This window comes from Chroicocephalus ridibundus, chromosome 1, assembly GCF_963924245.1.
Source record: "Chroicocephalus ridibundus chromosome 1, bChrRid1.1, whole genome shotgun sequence".
Lineage (NCBI taxonomy): Eukaryota > Metazoa > Chordata > Aves > Charadriiformes > Laridae > Chroicocephalus > Chroicocephalus ridibundus.
The window spans coordinates 131,750,890-131,768,735 of record NC_086284.1 but is presented as its reverse complement, the minus strand read 5'-3'; the positions used below and the strand labels follow the sequence as shown (position 1 = coordinate 131,768,735).

General features: G+C 46.3%; 1 protein-coding gene across 1 annotated transcript; it reads right to left on the bottom strand.

Annotated features, from left to right (window-relative positions):
* Positions 1 to 1,073: 1,073 nt before the first annotated feature.
* On the bottom strand, positions 1,074 to 9,678 carry TENT5C (terminal nucleotidyltransferase 5C). The gene is made up of 2 exons (XM_063352735.1): positions 9,636 to 9,678; positions 1,074 to 6,868 (listed from the first exon to the last, which is right to left on the bottom strand). Exon 2 carries the CDS (start codon positions 6,840 to 6,842, stop codon positions 5,670 to 5,672), a length of 1,173 nt encoding a protein of 390 aa, XP_063208805.1. The 5' UTR covers positions 6,843 to 6,868; positions 9,636 to 9,678; the 3' UTR covers positions 1,074 to 5,669.
* Positions 9,679 to 17,846: the final 8,168 nt, after the last annotated feature.

Here is a 17,846-nt window from a genome sequence, read left to right as displayed (position 1 = left end):
GATAATCAGAGGGGTGGAGCCCCTCCCCTATGAAGACAGGCTGAGAGAATTGGGGTTGGTCATCCTGGAGAAAAGAATGCTCCATGAAGACCTTATAGCAGCCTTCCAGTACCTCAAGGGGGCCTACAGAAAAGATGGGGACAAACTCTTTATTGGAGAGTAAAGCAACAGGACAAGAGGTTAATGGTTTTAAACTGAAAAAGGGGAGATTTAGATTAGATATTAAGAAATTCTTTACTGTGAGGACAGTGAGGCAGTGGAAGAGGTTGCCCAGAGAAGTTGTGGATGCCCCGTCCCTGGAAGTGTTCAAGGCAAGGCTGGACAGGGGGCAACCTAGTCCAGAGAAGATATCCCCCTGCCTATGGCAGGGGGGTTGGAACAAGATAATATTTAAGGTCTCTTACAACTCTATCAATTCTATGATTTCTGATGCTAGAGCAAGAGGAGCAGCAAGCAGAGTGCCACATGCTCCTAGCTTTTATTTAGCTTTGACCTGCTCAAGTCCTATTGACCATTGGTATGTAGAAGCATCAGCTCTTAGTACAGAGTGAAAGCAGAGATTTCCAAACTGTAAATAACTTGAACAGCAATTGCAGACTTTGTTTCACACCTCTTTGGCTCATGAGTTGAGTTATGCAGAGGGCCCCTGTTTGCGGGGGGTGCATCTATAAACTGGAGTGCATCACAGAACAGACAGGGAGGCTCCAGCTCAGACCAGACACTTGTATCTAACAGGCATAGGACTGTGCCTCGACAAGTTTTAGAGTCAAATCAAGACCAGGAAATAGTCAAGACTGCAAAGATGGTTCTCTAGAAACTGTCACTATAGTGTCAGTGAAAGCTGACTCATACCTCACTTAACTGACTAATTTTCAGTAAGTTGAGGCAGGTGTATACATTCACAAGGAAGAAGAGCTAACATCTAAACATAACAGTAACATCTAAAAACCAAGCATCACTGTGTACTCCATCTCTATTTCTCCCTCCTCAGTGTACCTGCACACACATTGGCCAATAAGCTCCACAAATACTTTTTCAGCACTGTTTAGACACAAGAATTATTTGAGGCAAACAATGTTTAGCTTAAGTTTATTTGCACAAGAATTTCAGAATCATTAAGGTCCAAACCCCAATTTCCAAGAATGACAAGTGAACACCACAGTGAAGAACAGTAGACAAAGTTACTGTGACCAATCCCTCATTTGGGCTCATCACAAATCCAAATATTTCTAGTACCTTGTTTTGCCAGCTTAAAAAAAAAAACAAAAAACAAAAAACCAACAAAAAACTCACTTCATCCAAAGAGGTATGAGACAGACTTTTCAAGAGCTGACTTCTTTTAATAGTAAAAAAATAATATAAGAGAAAAATAGAAAAAAGGCCTTCTAAATTTCAACAGAAAGTGCAATTTTATTCAGAAAGAGACAAGCCCAATCCAGACACTTCAGTGAGTGGCTTTCTCTTCTAATACAAGTGAGAAAGACCAGTGTTCCAGCCATTCCCCCCAAAGCTTCTACAACTATAGCCCAGCATCTCACCTTATAACTAGTTTCATTGAAATTAAAGAACATACATGAAATATACTTCACCATATTTAACAAATGGTCGAGTAAGACTTATATGCAAAGGCTAGAAGTATTACTATCCATTTGGCTCTCCCAATGCCCAAATTAGACCAAATTGCCAGTGACTGCGGTCAATTTATTGTTTATTCCTGTGCCTAACAATTATGGCACCCTGACTGAATGAGTTGAGTGAGGGGGACAGTAAACAAGTATCATCAGTACACTGACAGCTTAACTGAAGCAATCTGTCCAAGTTGTCTAAGATGCTTTTTCCCCAAGCACTCATATAGTGACAAGCCAAGATCACTACCAACATCAGTAGTTATTCTAGTGATCAGAAACCCACAAAGCCTAGGCACAAAACATACCAAATGCTGAACCCTATAACTCAGTCCCAAAATATGGGTCTTTGAATTTCAATAAAAAGTTTTAGGTATTTGGACCAGATTTAAATACTACCTACTGCTTTGTAGACAAGATATTAATGTTAAAATAAAGTGTGAGAACCTTTTGAAAAATGGTTACTCAAAAGCAAGCAGTAGTCTTCAACCTCCAGCTTAGCTATTGACTGAACTAGCTGAGGACAAACACAGCAAGAATTAAATCTTGAGCTGAGGGAGTATGAAGTATGCTTTACCTTACAACTTTTCAGTGACCATGGATCAGCATAGGGATTTTACCAAAGTGACTAAAATCCAGTATATTACTAGGTCTCTTTGGCAGCATCTTTATTAAATTAAAAAAATAACCTATCTTACAATGAGGAAGTCACACCAATAAACAGTAAGTCAAGGGGGACTTGGCAATAAATATTGAAAACAGATGCTTAGCCTCAGACTGGCTTAGCCCAGCAGAGCTTATGAGCTACAGGAAGAAAACAGCTGTTTTAAACTGCACAATCTAGTTTACTAGAAGCCTAGTCCTGAGGAATGATGCACTGATACAAGACGTGCAGTCTCGTGTTACTGCAGCTTTGTTTTGATGCCACTGCCCAGCGGGAATGTGTTACGGTAATAGTGTGAAGCAGTCTTTCTCTAACCTCCGCTTGACACACAAGTGAGCAAGAGGATAGAGCAGGTTTGCAGAGGCATCATTAAGTACTGAAGGGAGACTGAATCAATCAAGCAGGCAGTTTAGACTTGGCCTAGGGTCATCACTATTAACTTTTACTTAGCAAGGAGTAACATGAGAATAAGCGCTACAAGGGCCACCATAAACCTGAGGGATAGGAAACACAGCAGTCCTGCAAAGCTTAAACCCAGGAAGCCAGCGGTTCATGGAGCAGCCATTCAACATAAAGTTTCCTTAGAGGACTCAGCAACAAGCTACCTTACCAAAAGCAAAATATTTATGGCAGGAAACTTAAATTCTCCATAGCTCCATCTCAGTAGGAATCTGTTAGACCCTTTTTTCTATCACTTCCTTTTCCATTAGATGCACCTGGCCTGATATTCAGCAGCCAAGGCATTCAAAGACTAGTAAAATATAAGTCTGTCTGAAGCTTGTGAGGACTCCTCCTTGGCATCTGATTACTTCTTCCACATGAGCTGGTGCACAGGAACAGTTTTTAAAGATAAGCCATGAGACTACACAAGACAGATACATGAGTCTAAGCTATTTGATATGCAAATCAAGCATGTCCCTCTAGGCAACAGTTTACTTCTGCAATGGGTATAGCTTAGGTTGGGTCTAAAAACATCTATTTAACAGACGATAGCAATTACAAATGCCTAAGCAAAACACTTCCTTCTTTCTAGTAACACTGTATACTAAGCCAAGTATTGCCTTGCATGCAGAAGTTAGTTATGCCTAGGTCTGCATTCCAGCAGCAAGCTTGCACTAAGTTTAACACACATGATAACACTGGCATCATATTAGTTTTTAAAAAGCCTTCCAAATAGTCAGTCTTGGGTGAGAGATGCCTTGTCTGTAATCTACAGCAAGTCCAAGCCACAGTTAATGAAAAAGGCTGGGTTCACTTTCAAGTTTAGCTACTTTGGCTGACTACTCAGGAAGCCTTCAATAAAAAAAAAAAAACACACAACAGAAGACACCAAATTATTTGTCCATTTGCTACTGAAGTTGCTTACAAAACTATTCAAAAAGTTAAGCTAAAGCATGCTTGGCTACAGTCTGCTTTCTGGATTGTATCCCTCCCCACCTTCCCAAGCTAAATGAAGAATTCTGAACAAAAGGGCAGCCTCGCTGCTCTATTGAGGCAGTCTTTATGAAGCAGTTATGAGAAGTGAGAGAACTTGCAACGTAACTAGAAGGTTTTGGTCCTACAAGGAACAGGCAGGTTTTTTTACTGCCATTTAAGTGCTACACTGCTATTGTTTCCACCTCAAACAGCAACCATGCATGGGTGTTTCACCTGCTTTCTGTTTTACCTTCTAAACTTAAGTCATTTGTTTGATCAGGTACTTTGGTCTCACAAGCTTGCAGAGACAGCTAGAAGTCATTAAAAAAGGTTTAGCAAACAAGTATTCTTAAACAGTGCACCAGTACATATTAAATAGCTCTAAGATTTGCCTTTCTAGTCTACTTCTCTGGTTAAGCAAAGGAAACTCAAGATCATTTGCTATATGTATTTTACTAATGCAATTCAGTGATAATCATCCAGTTAATACACCAGTTTCTAACACCGCTATATACATAACTAGTGAATTTTTAACCTTCCTTATAAAGCACAGGAATTTCAAAGCAGCAAGTTCAGCGCATACCCTTCAGGAAGGTCAGCCCCCCACACCTCCAAGGGAGTTCTTACTCTTCCAGAGGCTATTCTGAAGACAGGGGCAGACTTTCACCACATACAACCTCTGCGAAGAGCTCTGCTTAGGGTTTATATACTTCTTCAAGTGTAGGTTAAGACAAGTAAAAAGGAAAAATTTGACTCTAACCACTCAAAATACCATCTCATGCAGTGACCAGGTGACAGTGATAAACCAGTAAGCTCAACCCTTAAGTGGTGATAGACACAGGCCTTCAGGACCTGCCTGAAGTTGTACAAGAAGAAATTAATTTTAGGAGGCACTTTAGGAATTTATACTGTGGCAAGAGTGCACATCATCCTGCAACTTACAGTGGTTCAGGTTTTTGGGGTTGGATTTTTGTTGGAGGGGTTTTGGTTTTTTTTGCTTACTGTGGACCTGTGAGGAAGAAAGTTGGGCCAGACCTCAGTGTAAGAGCTGTGCTACTTTCCAACTGTGCCAAAAATTGTTTTGAAAGATGCAGTCGGAAAGGCTTTATTTTGAGCCTGGACTTAACAGTATTTTTCCACCCTAACTATTCAAACTGTCGTTCCAATTCTATTTAAGACTTCAGTTTCTCATTTCAAGGACTTTTCACATTAGCAAGTTTTAGATTGTGTTTTGGTGCATGTTTAGAGATGCCACCTTCCAAATTTTTGTATTCAAGGAAAAACTTAGACAGCTTATGCCTTAGAGACAGACTTAATAATCCATCTTCAACTTGCAAGAAATTAATCTTAAACTTGAAGCCGGAGCATATATTTCTAGGTACTACAGGGAACAACATTTAGGCCCTCTAAAAGGTAGGCAGTATCTGTACTGTTACCAGTTCTATACAGGCAGAAAGTAAAAGCAGCCCAAGCATGACACGAGCCCACGCTTGCACAATTGGTTCAATAGAAAGTTGGCCAGAACTTGAACTGAGGAAGTATAGAGTAATGAGGTTAGGCAATAGAAAGCAGAGTCTTGCTGCTATTCCAAGAGTGGCTTCTGCTCCACCTAAGATATTTTACAGTCTTTCCTCTATTTACTAACCCAGTTTACTGAATACTCCACTTAGATCATGTTAATAGCCACTTCCAGAACTAGTACAGAGTTTTGTAACTACTCCTCTTAACATTTGTCTGCTGTTTCTCTTCTCCTAATGAAGAGATAATAAGGCTTCTTGGCATTTGTAGAGATATACTGAAAGGTTCATAGCAGGTCACCTGGTTGCATAGTCCTACTGCACACCAGGAAATGGACAGTCCAATGCAGTCATGCTTCCATTAGAAAACCTCCAACTGACAGTTAATTTCTTGTCTATATACACTCAGCATCTTGGCCTTCAGTAGCCTCCATTCAAGAGAAACAATCAATTGCAAGGCAACCAAGTGGGGTAGGACTGGCTGTATGGCAGAGGAGCATTTGCAAGATAGTAGTTGCTGAAGTTTACATCACTAACATAAGGTGCTGGCTGGTAATAACAGGTAACATTAGTGGCATTAGGGATGATGTTTTGTTCTGCCAGAACTTTGAGAGCTAGCAGAGAAATTAAGTTGAGAGTCTGCCTTCGCTCATGTCCCATTAGACAGACTGTGCTCTCATTCACCACCCTGCGCAGAATCATGAGGTAGTCATATTTGCTCCTTTCTTCTTTGGAGAAGTGGTTCTGGAGGTAGGTCTCTAGTTTGCGCTGCTGATCCAGGATGTCTGGGAAGTCTATGAAGAATCGGGAGCACATGTAGCGCTCTAATGTTTTGATCTCATCCTTATCCATGGGCCTGAAGTCCCGTACTAGGAGGTTACTGTACTTCAGAAGCCCACCACCTCGGATCTCTTCAGGATTTTTGGTAGCTATCAGCTTGTTCTGGAGGTGATCAAAAGCTGCTTCAAAGTCTCCATACATGCTCTCCCCAATCACAGTTGGATGGAAGTGCTCCGACATGGGGGTTTCTGAGTAGTCATAATAAAAGAGCAGGGAGTCCAGTATGATTTGGAAAGAGTCCACACTGAACTCAAACTGTCGCCTTATACAGTCTACAAACTTCAGCTCCACATTCCTGCCATGTTTGTTGGAAAGTGATATCAAGCTCCAGCGGTCAGACTCCGTGTACACTTTTACTAGTTTCTGGATGTAGGCTTCTTTCAGTGTTACTGGACTGATTTTTAGCTTGCTTACTCCTTCTGGCAAGAAATTCAAGAGGGATCGCAACACCACATCTCGAACTAACTGAAACTCTGCCTCGCTTGGAAGAGAAACTTGAAAAATGAGATCCAGGTCTTTGCATCCCAGCCCATTGTCCTTGACCAGGACATGACCAGCTGCAGAGCCATTCAGACGGACATCATGTACCACAATGCCCGCTTCACTCAGCCTATTCCGAACAGTCTGAACAATGTCCTTCAGAGTTATCTTCAGTGTGGGGAAGTTACCTCGTCCATGGATCGGAACCACCTCTGTAAGAACCTCGTGCAGACGGCTGACCTGCTCCCAGTTCAGTACACTGCATGACATGCAGTCTGTGTTACTTCCTTTGTCTGCCATCTTAAGATTTTTCTTCTCCAAAGAAACTGCAGGGAGATGGAATTAAAAAAAACCACAAGTCAGACTTTCTGTTTATGCTTCCTAGATATATCCTATGCTCTGCTTTTCTGTCTACACACACACTAGAAAGAAAATTCTATGTACTAATGATTATCAGCAAGCCTTTCACCTGAAGTGATACTCAGCTTCTCTACTGCTTCAGGCACAAAATTTTTTTAGTGAGGTAGAGTTAAGTACTTCAGCAAAGCAGTTTGTGTCAAAGGGAAATTATCAAAGACAATAATTTTAAAGATAAGCTTTACCTAAGTTAAAGATCATCTGCAACACCAGCTGAAGCCAGAGGAGCCACAAGTGCAAAGCACTTCCGAAAGTTAAGCTTTGAACTTGTTTCATTATACATGGAGCTCAAACTGCTCCCTCCAACTGGCACAACAGTGGAAGACACTCAGGTGTTAGTTTCAGGGCTTAGAGATCCAGTCCACTGAAAACACTTTAATTATGCCAGAGACACAAGATCTCTTCCTTTTCATAAAAGTCTCTCCTTAACCATCCAGCATCTACCACTCATAGGATAAGGGCTAAGTACACCTTGCTCCTCCAAAAAGCTCCAGCACTTCAGCATCCTGGACAGAATTTCAGCTACAAAGTCAGATAACACAACTATTCAATTTGTGCTCCTGTGTTCATAAGCAACTTTTTACTCTTCAGACACACTGCATAATCAAACTACCTTTTTGGAAATATTTATGCTTGCCTCGACCTTTTGCTTGTTTTTGGAGGGCAAACAAGCTTGTAAAAGCAAGCATACACTCAGACAAGGTTAAGGCACACATCATGTTAGCTTTATGCTTTAACACAGGACTTAAAAACCTCACTGATGAGACTTGCTCATAGCCTCATCTGAACTTCTGCACTTTTTAAAGAGTCTTGTCACAGCTGACCAGATCATTCTCTTGTGCTCAAGTGGCTTGTGTTTTGAAGTATGCAGATACTTACATATGTTCTACAGTCACACAACTCCAAATGGTATTAATACACTTTTCTCTTTTTAAGTGTTCCAGGTTTCTATTGTGGCCAGGTGCTTCCTGACAGCTACAGACTAATTGAGGACTCACCTTCTGCCCCAAATACTTGTGAAGACTGCAGCTGCCAAGGTCAGACTAGTCAGACTTAGGGTAGTTAACTCTTGCCTACCAGGAGTCATTTAAAACCCAACCATACTGTTTCCTAACATTCATCAACATAGTACACAGAACAATTTTTAAGCAAGATTCAAAGAGCAGCTATTGTCATTTCACGCCTATCCTCTTCTAGCTTTTAGTTTTTGAATAGCTCATTTGACCTGTCACCTCCTCTACAGAAGGCAGTCAAATCCTAGATCAAATATGCATTCAGGTAAAAATGCTCCTGGGGAAGCAACTTCTGCCCTTGAGCATGAGCTGTTGTGTTACAAGCTTTGCTGCTGTGGGTCACATCAGCTCCAACAGGCAGGAAACAGACCTGTGATTCGCAACATGAGTAGTCCAGGACAAACCAAGGGGTTCTTCAAACTCTGCCCTTAAGGCTGCAGTGCAGCATAAAACCAGAGGCATCAAACCTGCCAGCAGTTGCCCTGAAGCACTTCGAACACATTCAAGTACATTTTCATCTTAAAACCACTATATTTCCATTAAATCCTCAGATCACTAAAGAACATAAAGAGTCTTTTATAACTTCTAGTTTAAGGTGCAAGTGTTTTAAGCTACCACCTCTGAAGGCATTCCCTCTCCTCCCTCCCATTTGTAGCCTTCCCAGCAGCTAAGAAAACACGGGCAGCCCACCGAGCAACAGAAAGGACTAGGAACAGTGCTTCCCAGCCCTCCCACACACACTTGGTTCTGCTTGGTGAACCAAAGAGAACATCTAGGAAAACAACCTGTATTGCTGCCCTTGCAGGGGGAAGATGAAGTATTTAATTTCCAGTTTGGTGGAGGTTTAATGCTCAGGCTGTCAGCCTATGAAGTCTCACACCCCTAAATCACTCATGTGTTTGCCTACTCTGCAAGATTTATATTAGCGAGAACAGGATCCTAACGACTTTAATATACTTGGGATGCTAGCAGTTAGCACACCTCTTGTTTCTATCACAAGATAGATCTTGTTTCTATAAGATTTTCTATCACAAGAAGATCTAACACCTGAAGATGCTCACTCACTGGGAAGAAAACAGCTCTGAAGACGAGATAGGCACTATCTATCTTTAATACTAAGAGGAAAGAGTGCTGTCCTTCACTTGGACGCAAGCCTCAAATCAGAGGCAGAAGCAGCAGGGACAACACACCTTCACCTTTGTCATGATGAAGTACATGGAGATTTCCCTCCCAGACGTATAATTTGACACGACACCTAAAAAAAGTTCATGCGACCGCACCTGCGGCACCCCCTTTGCCACAAGTCCCCTTCAAACCCCGGCCGGGGAGGCTCGGCTTCCTTTTTCCAGGCGTTTTCTCTGGAGAGGGGAAGCTGAGCGCGCTTTACTGCGCCCTGAGGGGCAAACGCCTACGGCGCACCCGCCGGCTTGGGGGCCCGCCCTCACCTGGGTGGGGGTTTAGGGGCACACGGAACACTCGCCGTTAAACCGCTATCAATAACAACGACAGCAACTCCAAAAAGCGTTACTAAGCGCTTCTGCCTCGAAGAGATTCCTTCACGTAAGCGATCCCGCCCGGACCGGACCCCCGACCCTGCGTCTCTTCCCCCCTCCCCGCGTCCCGTCCCGTCCCGTCCCGTCCCGTCCCGGTCGCCGCCGCTCACCTCAGCCGCGCCCGCGCACCCCCGAAACAACGGCGCCAGCCTCGCGCGCGCGCGCCCACCCTTGCCCCCCGCGCCCGCCCTTTATGGACGCGCCGCCCGCCTCGCCCCGCCCCCTTCTCCCCCGCCCCACCGCCGTGAGGGAACCGGCGGGCGGGGCGCGAGGCGGTGGCACCGGTAACGGCCGCCCCCGCCGGAGAGCGGCAGGCAGCGACGGGGATGAAACTGCGGATACTGGGAAGAAATGGGAGGCACTGGGAGGGGACTTCGGTGACTGGGAGGGGGACTGGGGTAACTGGGAGGAATGAGAGGGAGAACTGAGAGCAGCCTCAGCCAGCGCAGTCAGCGACGGGGCTGAAACTGGGGATACTGGGAGGGACTTGGGGGCACTGGGAAGATCCCAGTACTGGCCCCTCCCACCCCGATCAAGCTGGGGGACCCAGGCGTCCGGGGACCTTCCCTTCCCGCACCACAATGGAGACCCCCACCCCTTCCCAGTCCGTATTGTGAGCTTCCCAGTTCATACTGGGAGCAGACGGCCCCTTCCTGGTATGGACTAGGAGCTGTGATCCCTTCCCAGTCCGTACTGGGAGCCCCTGTCCTTTTCCGGTATGGACTGGGACACCCTTCTCCAGTCTACACTGGGAGCCGCCGCCTCAGCCCTCCTGCCGCGGGGGAGCGGGGGCGGGTTTGGCCGCCGTTCGGGCCGCCGGGCGCTCGGCCCGGGAGCGCGGCGGGGATCGGGGTGGGGAAGAGGCCGGGGAACGGCCGCCCCCGCCACCGAGCCGTCACCGGCCTCCCGCCGCCTCCGGGGGCTCGCCCCGCAGCCTCCCCCTCGCAGGTGGCGGCGGGGGGAGCCCAACGGTCGCTTTCCGCACCCCCCTCCCCCACTCACCTCTATCCCTCCATCCCCCGCGTACATATAGGACTGCACAGGGAAGGGAAAGCAACGGCCTAAAGATTTCGAGGGAATAACAAGATAGGGAAGTAGGCATGGCTTTCCCAAAGGTACCTTGCCCCGGCCAGACCAACTGTCAGCACAGATCCAAGATTTCCAGGCTTCGCCTAAAGAGTTTACTACGGTGCCACATCGGAAACAAGCCAAACTAAGGAGTTTGTATCAAAACTGCACGGATGCACTGGCAAGGACACGACGAAAGCGTTGAAACAGCGCCCTACTGAGAAGGACAGCTGATGGGCTGTGGGAGGCACGGGGGACATGGAGGAGGACGGAACTATTAGACAGGAAGCAATGAATAACTTGGACATACAGAGTGATAAAAATTGGCTGGTGTTTAATAGTATGCAGTGCAAAATCATGCACCACAGGGATAAATTCTACAATTTCTGCTGTTTCAACGTTTCAGCAAAAGAGAAGAGAAGGACCAGGGGCATTTGCCTTTTGTAGGATAACCAGGACTCAGTAGAGGGGGGAAAAAAGCAAAACTTCTCCTAGGACAGGCCAGTTGACATATTTCTAGTAGAGCTAAAAAAGTATTTATAAAGCATTGGGGGGAAAAAAAAAGCCCAACACATCTGTTAGGCTCTTTGGTCATACACAGTCAAGAAAAATGAATTGAAACCTTTGCACACACGGAGAAGAGCTGACCTTGTCAGAGGAAACTGCAAAGCTCCTCTTTGCCAAGCAAACACAAACAGGCTTTCCTTGTTCCACCAACAGTGCCAAAGATGAGCAGGAATATGGGTGGGTTGGTTTATTTGTTTATTTATTTTTCTCTGGTAGCGCACCGTTGGGATAAATAACAGGAAACAAAAAGAGCTGTTTAAATTAAAGGACAACATTGACACAAGAATCAGATGCCAGGCAAGTTACCATCTTTTTGTCTGATGAGATAGTAATGAATTCAGAGCATCGCAGGAGGGAGGGGAATAAAACTAACTCATTTCAAGACGGAGCTAGAAAAGAAAATACGTAATATGACTGTCTATGGTGGTACGGAGTTGGACATGAGGATCCAGATCTCTCTCAACATTTTTTTTTCCTGTGTTTCTAAAACAAGAAAGAGAAATAGGGAACTCAAAAAGAAGTTTTACCAGAAATGACGGAGCCATAACCACCAGTAAGGAAACGTCTCACTTGGAGGTTAAAACAGTGAATGGTCTCCCCTCTTAAGAATATTTCTGCCTCAAATATTATTGTCTTTTGACAAAAACTGATTATTTTGGACAGTATCTTTTCTGTTGGACAAACAGCAATCAAATTACATGTTGAAAAATATTGTGTATTTGTAATATTCATTAGAAACCAATAAAGGCAAAGATAAACTGCAGGACGTACTGCTATTACAGATGTTAAAGTATTAATAAAAGGCTCACACTTGTTTCACAAAAATGTTTGCAAAAAAAAAAGAGCTGTCTCAACTGTATCTTAAAGATCGGATACCCGAGGTGTTTTCTGCCTCCTCTGATTTGCAGACCTTGAGTATTTGTCAGCAGAAGTGCAGCACTCTCTACAGTAATTTAATACACTTGGGTTTTTTAATTGCTTTTCATTGGTCCTACAGAAGGGATCTGTGGGACGGGATTTTGAAATGACATTTAAAGCCTGCGGGACCAGAGTCCTGGGTAAATTGCAGGAATAACGAAGAGTCCATCTTTGAGTAACGAACATCTAGGAGAACGAGCCCATTTACCCCTGAAAAGAACCAGCCTTCTGCTATCCATCTGCCTGGGTCTGTGCGGTGGATTACTGTGCTGTGGCAATGGAATATGTGGAAGCACACAGCCCACTGGCGAGACGAGAGATTCAAAACCGTGGGTTACTGCTCAGGTGCTGTGGCTGCCAAGGGGAATCTGACGCAGGCCCAGACCCAGCTCCAGGGTACAGTCTTAATGTTTCAACATTTATTTAGGACTGACTTTCCCGCTGTCAGGTGTAACTCCGAGTTTGGGAGGGAGTAATGGATGATCCCAATCTTTGCAAGCCGTCCTTTCTCTGAGAGCAACTGGGATACAAATTCCTGCCGAGAGGCAGTGAGAGGTGGCAGCCACGGTCCTCCTCTGCCCTAGGACAACCATCTTCTCACCCTTCTCCCACAGCTGCTCCATCCCATCCCTCATCTCTGCCCACGTCCCCAGCACCTCCTCCCAGCTACAGTCCCTCCTCTCCCATCCTGGGGTGTACCCCCCTTTGGGATACACACCAATGGGACCTGTTTCAAAGGGTTTTCAAAGAGAGGGTGGGGAAGGAAGAAAGACCAAATGGCTCCTGGGATGGCAGTGTGACAGGGGGAAAAAAGAGTCTGGGAACTGCAAAAACAGAGGCAAGCCCAGATTTTTATAAACACAGTGCAACTTGTTCATTTTAATCCAGTAAGCGGGGCAGCAAATTTGGCAGAAGAAACACACTTAAAAACTTGTAAATCAGCTCAGTGACCTGGCACTGTCAGATTAGTTTCCTTACGTGATGCATTGCTGAACGTAATGTGTCATTATAAATCTTGGTTGCTACAGCTGCTAAAGCCATAAAGTGAAGCAGAGTTATTAATACACGGTAGTAGTAGCTGTCATGCTCCATTCTGTAATTGAGGATCAAACCTGCAGTTGGGAAACTCTTCTTTTTTGTCTGACGCAGGGTAACTGCATGTCTGCAGACACCAAGAGCGTGGAGACAGGTAGGAACGTCCCACCCACGCGGGGCCATGGTGAAATCCTCCTGCACAGTATCAAGAGTGAGCCCCTTTCTCTGTTGCTGGGTGCCTTTATGAGTCCTTGAGGTTTCCCGTGGGGAGATACAGCAATCCTTCCTCCCAATACATGGATAAAAGTAGAAAAGTGAAGTCCAGGATAGATATGCGGATTGTAATAATGCAGGGAACAGCAGTCTTCCAAAAATCTCAGGTTAAATTGGCCACTAGAAACACAGCGACAGCTGGGAAGTTCCTGCTCCAAGGGCTGAGATGCTACTGTGCAGGGCTTCCCAGCTCCCACCAAGTTCTGAGCTCAGCAAAAGCCGAGAGCCCTCCGTCTCCAAGAGGCAAGAAATGCCACCAGGCCCCTTCCCCAGCAGGACCTGTGCGAAGTGGGAGCTCCAGGCTCCCGCTGCGTTTAGACACAAGGAGGACACAGAAACCCAGAGTTGCTGTCTCTCACGAATGTTCTTTTGAAGACGTCCCCACCCATTATCCCTTCCACTGTTTTGCTGCGTGCCACCTCTGGCAACTCGGGCTGTGGCCTGCAGATTCTTCTTCTCACGAGCCCTCTGATGTATATGCCTAAAACTGCTTAAAAGCCTGAAGGAACGGAGCCACTCAGATGCGTGACAAAGTATACAGGCCAAATTCTTCCACACCTCTGCCCAGGCCACCGGCAATTTTTCTTTGGCAACAGGAGACTCAGTTTTGCCGATCCGGTTGTGCTGTGAGGCTCCGGAGTGGGCAGCCCAGGAAGCCCGACATTTTCTTTTCCCTGACGAAGTAGCAGGGTAGACACACGCTGAGATGGAATGCACTCGCTGGAGCGAGTGGGCAGCGGCTTGTCATCTGACTTGTTTTTCCCTTGCACCTGAGCTCGCCCCAACTGCTTAATTAGTCACACGGTTTCCTGGAACCTGGGGGAGAATGAACTGTCAAAAATTTTGGTGGTACGGAAGGCTGATGGGGAGAGGCGGAGGTGGGGGAGAGAACAAGGGTTTGCAAATCAGACTGCAGAAAATATTTACTCTAATTTGGGAGTCATGAGCAAACTCAGCACACATCGCCTCTGGGTGCAGGGGCCAAACACAGCAAAGGGGGGTACAGAGAAACAGCGAGGCTGTTCAGGGAGTGCAGCCTCAGTCATGCGAAGCTCTTAGGTGCCAAGCTGCCCATGGGCTCTGCCCCACAGATTTTGTATTTTCCCCAGCTACAGGTTTTCACTTTGAAATCACATCTTTTTCACGTTCTTTCAACATCCACGGCTCTAGGAACTGGTGCGGAGGAGTGTAGTGGTCACACCATGACTGGCCCGACCCCTTGGGAGTCTGTATTTGTGAGCCCTGCTGCTTGACTCTGCCACCGGTTTCAGTTGCAGACGGTACCGTTTGCCCCTGCAAATTCACAGATTTGCAGGCTAACAGAGATGATTAACCACCTCTTAGTGCTCATAGAATCCCTGGACAATCTCACCACAAAACTCATAGCCCCTTCAATAACTTGCACTTGCCTGCAGACTTTCTCCAAATAGTTCAAAAGATGGATAATTCGGTTTTAAACCATGGTAGTTTGCTGCAGTTGTTATCTGCTTTCACAATTAAAGGTCCATACAGTTTGATCTGGTTTTAATTTCCACCTGCCTTTCTTTTCAGTATGCTTTTTTCCCCTGCTAGATTATAGGGGCTGTTATTGAAAAGTTGTCTGCATTCTTTAATGCTTTTTCAGTAGAGGTTTTATTTCTAGCTGGACAAGGAGGTGTTGCACAGATAATATAGTTATGTAGCTTAAAATAATCTGAGAGCTGTCAGAGACTCCCTGTCCTCAGATACACAGTCACATCCTTTTCTTTGGGTCAGGCTTATGCGATTCAAAACAAATCCACCCAAAGAGGGGATTTGCCTTTGGCTGGAGCAGCTTGCCAGCCAGGCCACCGCACGATCACACAGGCACTCGGGCAAGCAGGGGGTGAGGCAGGATGACAGTAAACTTTTAAGCTGCGGTGGACTGGCACCCTCAGAAGCCTTGGGACCCATCTCAATTGCAAAGAGACGTCTCGGTCTGCTCGGTGGGCCACCAGCACCACACGGAACCTCTACAGCTCTGGAATCCGCTGTCCTGCTGTTGGTCTCCCAGCACGATGCTGACAACTGGTGCATGCTCCCTGCTGGCACTGGTGAGGGAGTCCTTGAAGAACACAGGGGCAGCATTCCCAGCAGGATCTCTGTGGTGGCCATCCCTTCTGCAGCATGACAGCTGCTGCATCCACCTCTCCTGCGGGAAGGGGATTATAATCTCCCTTCCCACCAGTTTTCAGTCTCACCCTATCAAGCTGAAGTCGACTGCCAGTCTCACCTCCTCCATGGCCAGCTGGCGTCCTGCAAGGATCCAAGAGGCGCTTGAAGATGGGTTTTGCAACAGTTTTGCCAACAGCTGTACGGTACAGAGCTGTGCTACAACATTCCTCCCAGTGACAGATAATTGGGGCTTTCAGGTTCTCTTATCTCATACAGGGGAGGTCGGATAAGGTTACATGAGGATATAGCTTTACCATGGCTCTTTCTAACAAAATCTGACATTTTACCTCTGCTCAGAAACTTGCAAAGTCTGGCCAACGCTGGGGAAAACTTGCAGCTACATGGCACAGATCCCTTTGGACAAAAAGGCTTGAGGAGAAAGTGAAGTGTTGGGGTCTCTGGAGACAAGATGGAAAAGCGAAGTCTGGTGATGTGTTGGGTGGTAATGTTTTGCACAGGCATCCTGCTAAGAGATAAGGGAGAGTAGCCTTATCTACAGGAGGAAAAGTGAGTGCTCTGTCTCCTTTCGGCATAGAACAGACCTGAACCTTACAACAGACAGAAAAAAAGCGGCTGCACCAAGATTTCTGCATTGCTCCCTAAGTCTTCAACAGTGTCACACGTAACTAACCTTGGAGTCAAGGAACATTAAGAGAAGATATGATGCTTCTTGTTTATGCTGCATTGGATTTCAGTGCTGAATGCAAGTCATAGCTCAGTTAATGGTAAGAGATTGGAATAAAAATCTGGATTTAGTTACAGTCCCTGTTTTGCAGTTCAAAATCTACTCGTTGCATGAGAGCTACTATAAAACAGAGGAATGGGGCAGTTTTCAAGCTGGGCCAGACATTTGATTTTCAGCAGCAAGAGCCTGTTCAGATGTTTCAAATAAAGCCAGTAAGGAGTTATTTGGTCTGGCTTCCAGTTTAAATTGCAATGGGAAGTATAACCGGTTCATAACATGGGTAACAAAAAAGGTTCACAGGGATGCAAAATCGGTGACATTAAAAAGGTGCTCGCAGGTTGATTCCTGAGTGAGACGCCACCATCTAGAAAGAGTTAAGGCTAACCGCTGTCAGGTTTCTTCTGCTTGCCGACTGTGCTCCCACTTACGTGGATGTGGTCGCGTGACAGCAGCAAGCTGATGCATTTCCCAGCAGCATTTCCGTGTGCTTGATTTCCTCAAGGCTCAGATGGAGAATCCGGCTCACCCTGACCATCCTACAAAGCAGCCAGGGATAGCATGGTAAGGGAAGGCTCCTGCTGCTTGGTTTTAATCTCCAATCTCCAATTCACAACCACCAATCTGAATCACGGTGTGGCTTCTCCAGGCTTCCCAGGTAACTGCTTTTCTAGGTCTCCTTTCCACACCACGCTTGCCACTGGCATGACAGGACTACTCTGAGGAGTAAGGACAGCAGAAATGGGAATCAGAAGCTCGGACATTGGGTCTTTCTGAGGCGCTTAGAGGAGCTATCTGCATCTGTTCTTACCCCCACTGGAGGTTGCACCGGAGCAAACTCCAGACACAGGTACTGAAAGAGCAGCCCACTGACTGCACGCAGAAGAATCCAGTCACTAGAAAACCACTCTGAGAGTGTCAGAGAGCCGTTTCTACCTCATCTGCAAAGTAAAAAAAAAAAATAAAAAATTGCCAATGCAAGCCACACAAACAGTCACAAATGGGAGCCTCGAAACCACAAGATTAATTTAAAAATAATGGGATTTTAATAACATATTGGGGGATTCTTGAATGACATGTATTTGTTTTCTAGTGTTTGTAAGGAGGCAGGACAGGGAGACCCCTCGATTTGAAAAAGGACGAGATGAGACAGACACTTGTGGACGTGGGGAGGAGAGAACCGTGCCAGTACTCACAGACCTACGAGGATTATTATGGAAATTATAACTTAAATACTGGCAAGGGGAAAAAAAAAAAAGTTGTGCCCTGACAGCAGTTCCCAAGTGTCTCACACCCGCCAAGGCCGCCGGCCTGCGACGGCTCCCAGCGGGGCCTTCCGCAGCCGCCATCGCTGCAGACCCGGCGGGGCGGCCCACGGGTGACACCCCCTGTCCCCCGCTACGAGCGGCACCGGCCCTGCCGCCCTCTCCAGGCGGCTCCCGGCTGGCCCCTGCTGGCGGGGCCGGGGAGGCCCGGCGTGTCACCGCCCGGCGACAACGCGGCGTCCCCATGGCAACAGCCCTGCCGTGGGGCGAGGCCCGCCGCCATCTTGGGAGTGGCGGCCCCCGCCCCGCCATCTTGGGGG

Coding starts and splice junctions, on each gene's coding strand:
- TENT5C (XM_063352735.1), bottom strand. CDS start 6,842: ATGGCAGACAAAGGAAGTAACACAGACTGCATGTCATGCAGTGTACTG.